Source organism: Pediculus humanus, genomic scaffold, assembly GCF_000006295.1.
Source record: "Pediculus humanus corporis 1103172107377 genomic scaffold, whole genome shotgun sequence".
Lineage (NCBI taxonomy): Eukaryota > Metazoa > Arthropoda > Insecta > Psocodea > Pediculidae > Pediculus > Pediculus humanus.
This window is the reverse complement of record NW_002987005.1, coordinates 1-8,075: the sequence shown is the minus strand read 5'-3', so window position 1 is coordinate 8,075 and position 8,075 is coordinate 1. Positions and strand designations below refer to the sequence as shown.

Genomic DNA, 8,075 nt, shown 5'->3' with positions numbered 1-8,075 from the left:
CTTTTCTTTCTGGTTGCTATTAGCTGCATTTCTTACTTTTTCCCAGGTATCTTCAAATACCTCTACCCCTTCAGTAACTTTTTTGAGACACCTCTCTATTTCTCCTGCAATACAGTAATATAAGTAAACAAACATTAATAATAAATAACTTTATGGGAAATTATTTTTTAAAAAAACTCGATACATAAACAAGTAATTTAAGCTTAATTTTGTTTACATGTTTATATGTGGGCAAAAACACATTGAAATGAAATTTTTTATTTTAATTAAAATGATTTTTTTGTACAAATTATTTAAACAAACTCTACATGTAGAATACAAGTGATATTTTATTTATTTATTCGAATTCAACTAGAACAAATATAAACACAAGCATTAAAGTGGGACATTAAGTATTGTTGACCTCATTATAATGCTGAATATAAAAGAAATTTCTTTTAATTTGATTTAAATAATAATAAATACATTTAATTAACGCAAAATTTTTTTACTAAAAAAAAAGAAAAAAACAATTTGTAGAATTTTTTTTCAAAAAAAAAAAAAAAAAACAATTCGATAGAATAATTGTATAAACATCAAAGCATTCATTTTTGACAAAACGATAAATTCGAAAAGAATTGTTATTGTTAAAAATGAAAGCTTTGTATAAAATGTATACATGTGTGGGAAAATTTTAAATATTTGGTGGATATTTGTAAAAAAAATTTTTAATTTTATTTTATTTTAGTTTGAACTACACTGTTGACCATAACAGGAATATATTTAATGATGGTTTATTTGGTGTTAAAAAAAAAAAAAAAAGCAAACAAGACATTATATTATAAATTGAAACGATTCAATTGAAATTGGAATCATTTAAGGGATTAATATTAAGGTATTTTTAAATGAATAATATAATAATATATATATATATATATAAAAAGAACCGTTCGATCAATGTCTGCTTGCTGCCAACATCAATATATGAATTGACCTAAACAAAAATACTTAAAAATTGAAATTAATACTATGAGCGTGAGAAAAAAAATTAAAATAATTATTTATTATTATCGAGTTTTTAGTATAAATGATTTACTTTACTTTCAACGAAAAATTAATTGTAAAACAAACATTAAAAATTTTGGTAAACAGGTCGGATAATAGAACAAAAAATGTTTTCATTATAAAAAATTGATTACCTTGCAGCTTCCTTGTTGCAGCCATGGCTATGTAAGTATTTGGACTAATAATCCGTACATAGTCTAAATGATCAAATTTGAAACACAACTTGAAAATATTCTAATAAACTTTAACTTTAATAATCTTCGCAGGTAAAGCTTTGTTCACTTTCAAGATGTCTTCCGTCTGTTCTGATGAACCGCATAACATTGAAAAGAATAATTGATTTCCGTAATATAGACCTATTACTAACCGTAAATTATGAAAGAAAATTTTTATTTGACTCCATTAAAAATCAATAAGGTTTCAAACGTATTTTTTTTTTAATCAAATCAATTACAAATAATATTTTTTATTACAGTTAAAAAAAAATCCAAATAAATATTGATGCGTTTGTATTCAGTTACTTGAAATAAATGGTGCGCAGAATCATTATTTCAGAAAACAAAGACTAAACTGATCAGCTGATGAACTAAAGATTTATTTTATATTATTATTAAATAATTTTAATAATTAATTTATAGTTTATTAAAAAAAAAAAAATTTATACGATTTTAAATACGTTAACAATGTCCGATTGCGAAAATGGTAATGTTGAAGGAGAGAATTTAAACGAAGAAGATGACAAAGTGGTTACGTTTAAAGACTTGGTTAGTGTTGGGTTTTTTATGTGCTTGTCTACACCACAACACGTGGTTTACTTTATTTTAGTTATTCAAAAGAAATTTTACTTATTTTATTCCTAAATTCATTTTCATTAAATTTATTTTTACAGGGAATTGTTGATGTTTTGTGTCAAACTTGTGAAAGTTTAAAATGGAAGGCGCCTACAAAAATTCAAAAAGAAGCAATACCATTAACTCTTCAAGGAAGAGATGTCATCGGCCTTGCAGAAACTGGATCTGGAAAAACTGGAGCTTTTGCATTACCCATATTACAAGCTTTGCTTCAAAATCCACAAAGATATTTTGCATTGATTTTAACTCCAACAAGAGAACTTGCTTTTCAAATCTCTGAACAATTTCAGGCGTTAGGTATATAAATCGACTGGATTTGTTTTATTTTTTTGTAATTGCAGTATAATAATAATTTATTTTTCCGACAGGATCTAAAATTGGTGTTAAAACTGCTGTAATAGTCGGAGGAATGGACATGATGTCTCAAGCATTACTACTCGCTAAAAAACCACATGTAATTATAGCAACACCTGGCAGACTTGTAGATCATTTAGAAAACACAAAAGGATTTAATTTAAAAGCTCTTAAATTCTTAGTAATGGATGAGGCGGATAGAATTTTAAATATGGATTTCGAAGTAGAAGTTGATAAAATATTAAAAGTCATACCAAGGGAAAGAAGAACTCTTTTATTTTCTGCCACGATGACGCAAAAAGTTCAAAAACTTCAAAGGGCCTCTCTACATGATCCTGTTAAAGTTGAAGTGTCTAGTAAATATCAAACAGTTGATAAATTACAGCAATATTATTTATTCATTCCTGTAAAATTTAAGGTACATTCATTTATTCTCTTTTACTTTATTTATTAGAGTATAAAAATTTTTTGAATTAATTTAATTTTAACTACTCGTAGGATGTGTACTTAGTTTCGATTATAAATGAAATGGCTGGTAATACATTCATGATATTTTGTGGAACTTGTCATAATACATTAAGGACTGCTCTCCTACTTAGGCAATTAGGTTTTACAGCTATACCTCTACATGGTCAAATGTCTCAAAATAAAAGATTGGGTGCCTTAACTAAATTTAGAGCCAAAAATAGATCCATTTTAATATCTACTGATGTCGCATCGAGAGGATTAGATATTCCTCATGTTGATGTCGTTATAAATTTTGACATACCTACTCACAGTAAAGATTACATACACAGAGTCGGAAGAACTGCCAGAGCAGGTAGATCTGGAAAAGCCATAACATTTGTTACCCAAGTATGTTTAAATTATTTTTTTTTTATTAATATTTAATTCTTAAAAAAAGAATAAAATGATGAATATGAATGATTTTAGTATGATGTCGAACTTTACCAAAGGATAGAACAATTAATTGGTAAAAAACTTCCATTGTTTAAAATAGAAGAAGATGAAGTTATGACTTTACAAGAAAGAGTTGCAGAAGCTCAGAGAAATAGTAAAATGGAAATGAAACATATATCTGAAATGAAAGGTAAAAAAGGAATCAAAAGAAAAACAGATGATAATGATGATACGGAAGAATCGAGAGGAGTTAGAAAACGTTTAAAGGGTAAATCTAAAATGAAATTTAAAAAAAAACATAGAAAATAATGTAAATTTAAAATTATTATTAACAAAATGTAATTTTTGTTCTTTTTTATTTATTACATTTTCCGTTATTTCATTCCTTGATGAATTTGCAAAAAAGGATTTTAATTCACATAATAAATAACACGTTGTTATTTTTAATATATATTTTAAAATTTATATTTTGCTTACATTACGTTTATTAATTAATTTGCAAGATAATCTCTTATACGTTAAAAATTAACATAATTTTTCCGTTACATTTCTTCTATTTCCAATGAATCCGGTTCGATGCTTAAAAAGTGCGAAGCTTTTATGTCGTTCTCTTTTTCAATATATTCATTTGACACTTTTAAATTAAATGGCCTGTGCGGTCTTGGAATATCATAATCCGGATCGAAATTGAAATTTTTCCCATTATATTTATTTAATTCGGGTGATGAGCTGCGGTCAGAAAATTCAGGTTCGGCCAATGGCGCCACAGTTATTTTTGTCAATTGCTCCAACAGCGTTGACAAATCGTCTTCGTTTCTTTCTTTTTCCACTGTATTCAAAGGCTGTGATTTCACAGTCGAATCTTCACAAGAATTCGTTACGTTTGTTCTAGAACAATTTTCTTCGTGATTAATTTTTCCGTGTTTGTTACATTCGGTTATTTCGAGATTTTGTGAAGTGTTCGTGTCTTTAAATTTAACAGTTGCTTGATGTGAAAAAAATTGTTTTTTTTCGCTATAAATCGGTGCATTATTGGAAGGAACGTCGTGCCAGGGTGAGACCGGCCTTGAAACTCGTCTCGGAGGAAGGGATGGAGGTTTAAAATTATCGGTAATATTAAAATTTTCATCGTTTATAAATTCTATTTCTTGTTTTTCTAAACTATCTCTCGTTTTTAATTTCATTTTCAATTCTTCCAATGCAGAATCTGGTAATATAGTTTTCGAACCCGCCAAATTTTTTTTAACATCTCCCTTAAACTTTTTATCGCCGCCATGTTGATTTTTTTCATTCTCAATTGTTTCTTTAACCGTTTCATTCATGCATTCCTCTTCTTCATTTTCATTTTTAAAATCAATTAAAACTTCACCAACTTCATCTTTTTCATCATTATCAACAGTAACATCCAATGATTTTTCATTTGGAATTTGTATGTCATTATCAATAATATTATTATTATTATTTTTCATTTTGAAAACTTTTTGTAAAAAACTCTGCCTTCTTTTTTTAACAGGAGCCCCAAGAGTTGAGAGTTTTTTTTCACTTTTCTCTTTTTGCGTTCTGCTAAGTACATTTTTAATATGACCAAAATGATTTTCAAAATCTTTTTTATGATTCATTTTTTTATTTACATTAAAATTTTTTATAGAATCCGTTTTGACTAATTGATTATCGCTAAACGTTTTTAACAGTCTTTTTTTATTTTTATTGCTAAACCCGTAAATAAAATCTGCTGAAGGATTATAATTTTTTTTATTAATATCATCATCATCATTCTCATTCTCATTCTCATCATCATTCTCATAATAATAATAATAATGTATTTTACATTTTTTTTCTGCTTCGTTTGTCACTTCTCTAATTTCGTCATCAAATCCATAATAATCATTTTTACATAAGAATTTCATTTGATTTTCATTATTATTATTGTAATTGTGTATGTCTCTTTGCGAGGACATCATGAAATCTTCGTAATTTATTTCTTTTGGAAATATTAATAATTTCTCCATTTTTTTATTATGATTTCTCACGTTTGACGATTGTAAAGATTTAAATTTTTTCGTCCAAATGGCTGTGTCTAAACTTCCACCATAATAAGATCCACTCATCATTTGTGATCTTTTACTATAATTTAATTTTCTTGGTAATGTCCATTCGTCTCCAAAATTTCTCCAATTATTATTATTATTATTATTTAAAGAAATGTTATCGAGTGATGTCGTACAACCCCCTAGAAAATTAAATTGTTTCGATGATGGACTTTTTATTATTTTTGGAAACAAAGGAAGTGCCATAGAATGTAACAATGCTTGTAACCATTCCTCTTGACAAGCTCTATTTTTTGCTCTCTGAAAAATGCAAAAAAAAATTTTTCTCATTTTTATTTAATGGTGGTAAATAATCAGTAAAAATTTCAATTGTAATTAAATTATATTCTCACGGAAAGAAAGAAAAATGGGTTATTCGAAATATTTGTTTGCCATACTATGTGGAAACTAATAATTTTATAAATCATTCAAGTGTGCGTCCTTTCGTTAAAATTATGAAATTTTAATATAAAAAAAAAAAAAAATAAATTACGAAATATATTATTATTATTTACCAATTGAACGGATTGTGTTCTTGTAACTATGTGAATTATACATGGACCTGATGATGAACCTGGACGAACTGTCGTCACCAATCCCATGTTGAGAGATCCACGACAGGGTGATAAATTCGTATATTCTAATTTTGATTTGTAGTATAGCAAAAGTCTTTTTTCCAATACGAACCAATATTTTCTCCAGGAAGACATTAATTTCTAAAAAAAAATCACAATACTTCTTTCCAGCACTATACGAACCAAATAATTTAATTTAAAAAAAAAAAAAAAATTTAAAATTTAAATACTTTCGTAGCCCCCTCACTGTTCAAGTTTATGCTTTACGATTGTTTTGAATAAATAAAAAAAAAAAATTTAAATAATAATAAGTAAAAGTTGTATATAAAACTTATATAATTAATTAATTAACAACATATTACGAAATATTCATTAAGTGAAAAATAATTAATCATAATGTAATATTTATTAATTAATTATTTACTTACCATTTTTCCTTTTTTTTCTAAAAATCCAGACATTTTAACGTTGTCTTTTGTTTTATACATAAATTCTCTTTCTAAATCCATTTTTTTTAAAAAAATTTTTAAATCATTGAACTGTTTTTGTTTCGTTTTCTGATTTTTTATAAAAAATCTAAAAAAAAAAAAAAAAAAAGAAAATTTTTATAAGTGCAAATATATAAAGATTTTAAAAAGGATGTGTTAAGGGAAACCATTGAACCAAATATCCCTTACACCTGTTGTTGTACCTAAATAATTATATATTCTTTATTTTTAGGTACGTGGTTTTAGATAGCACATACTCAAATTCGATGAAAAATTTAATTTCCTGGTACGGAAAAAAAAAAAAAAAAAAGAAAAAATTGAAAATGAATGAAATGGATTTAAAAAATTCAAGGTAAAATAAAATACATTCATTCATCCATTTTTATTTATTTATTTATTTAATTGAAAATTAATTTCAATCGAATTTTTTTTTTTTTTTTTTTTTAAATCAAGGATACTACTACAATAATAATAATAATAATGAATTTTTTTTTTCACTGTTAGGAAATATTTAAAAAAAAAAAAAACGTGATTGATTTTAATAATATATAAATATTTAATTTAAATTGGAAAACGTCGTTACGTTTAACGACAAGAGAAAAAAAATAAATAAATAATAAATAATAATGATAATTTTTTAAATGTTTTATTATGTTACGTAGGAAGGAAGAAATAAATCATTTTAGTTAGTTATTTTTTTTTTTTTGATAACATACATAATTACGAATAATAATAACTTTTTTTTTTTTTTAAATTATTTAGTCTAATAGTTTTTAAAATGACTCTTTTTTTTAATAAGAAAAAAAAAAGTTTATCAAGTCGTTATGTATATTATTTACTATTTATTAATAAGAGTAATTAATTTTTAATAACACGATTTATATTAAATTATAGTGAAGAAACATTTTGATAAATTTTCAATGGAATAAAAAATAACGACTTATTTAATAAAATAAAGAACAATAAGTTTGTTGAAACATGTAAAAAGTGTGTAAAAAATAATAAATTTAATTTGAAAATTTTTATATATATAATAAATAAATAATTAGTAATAATAATAATAATATAAGTGTTAGTATATAGTGATTCACATTATTGAAGATTAATATTTAATCGAAAACAAAGAATAATAATAAGATTTAATAATAATTATATAAATAAACTTACAAAATTTTTTTAAAAAAATCCTGTAGGATCTAGAAAAATTTTAACAATAATCTTTTTTTCCTTTTTTTTAGTTGTATGAAACTCTAAACTGAACAATAAAATGACGATGTTAAAACAAGCTGGTTTATGCAGTACTGCACACAACACTGATTAAAAATAATAAGGAAGTGGTTGGCTGAACATGAAGATAAAACTCGTATGTTTTCATCTATTTAGGATATACACACACACACACACACACGCACACATACACACCACAGTAAGTTTATATTTATATACACGTATGGATATTGAAAAAATATGATTATTGATTTATAAGCCATATAATCGAATTAAAAATATGTGAACGTAAAGAAAATTGTTAGAAGATAACGAAATTAAGAATTCATTTTAAATTTTCCACAAATTTTTTTCTGGATTATTCAAGGGAAAGTTTTGTCATGTAATATTTTACAATCCTTTTTTATATAGGGAATAATTTAGAAATTTAACAATTTTCGAATTTGAAACCCCCCTCCCCTATTATTAATTAAAACTTACTGAACTAAATAATACGTTAAAGAAAATTAAAACTTTTTTTTTTTTAAAAAAGTATTATGGGAAATTTGA

General features: G+C 24.8%; 3 protein-coding genes across 3 annotated transcripts in view; 1 reads left to right on the top strand and 2 right to left on the bottom strand.

Moving 5' to 3' along the window:
- Phum_PHUM023270 (uncharacterized protein) overlaps nucleotides 1-1,203 on the bottom strand; it is a gene marked incomplete at both ends in the record, with an annotated part of 3,659 nt that extends 2,456 nt beyond the window's left edge. Inside the window, 2 exons of the mRNA XM_002422865.1 lie at nucleotides 37-104; nucleotides 1,179-1,203. Of these exons, the coding sequence (XP_002422910.1) occupies nucleotides 37-104; nucleotides 1,179-1,203 (93 nt within the window). The remainder of the gene's footprint in view (nucleotides 1-36; nucleotides 105-1,178) is intronic.
- Nucleotides 1,204-1,727: 524 nt separating this feature from the next.
- On the top strand, nucleotides 1,728-3,458 carry Phum_PHUM023260 (DEAD box ATP-dependent RNA helicase, putative; the record flags this gene model as incomplete). The annotated part of the gene is made up of 5 exons (XM_002422864.1): nucleotides 1,728-1,808; nucleotides 1,934-2,192; nucleotides 2,264-2,667; nucleotides 2,748-3,104; nucleotides 3,183-3,458. 5 exons carry the CDS (start codon nucleotides 1,728-1,730, stop codon nucleotides 3,456-3,458), a joined length of 1,377 nt encoding a protein of 458 aa, XP_002422909.1.
- A 233-nt stretch (nucleotides 3,459-3,691) lies between these two features.
- Nucleotides 3,692-5,946, bottom strand: Phum_PHUM023250 (uncharacterized protein; the record flags this gene model as incomplete). Its single annotated transcript, XM_002422863.1, has 3 exons — nucleotides 3,692-4,948; nucleotides 5,003-5,497; nucleotides 5,761-5,946. 3 exons carry the CDS (start codon nucleotides 5,944-5,946, stop codon nucleotides 3,692-3,694), a joined length of 1,938 nt encoding a protein of 645 aa, XP_002422908.1.
- Nucleotides 5,947-8,075: the final 2,129 nt, after the last annotated feature.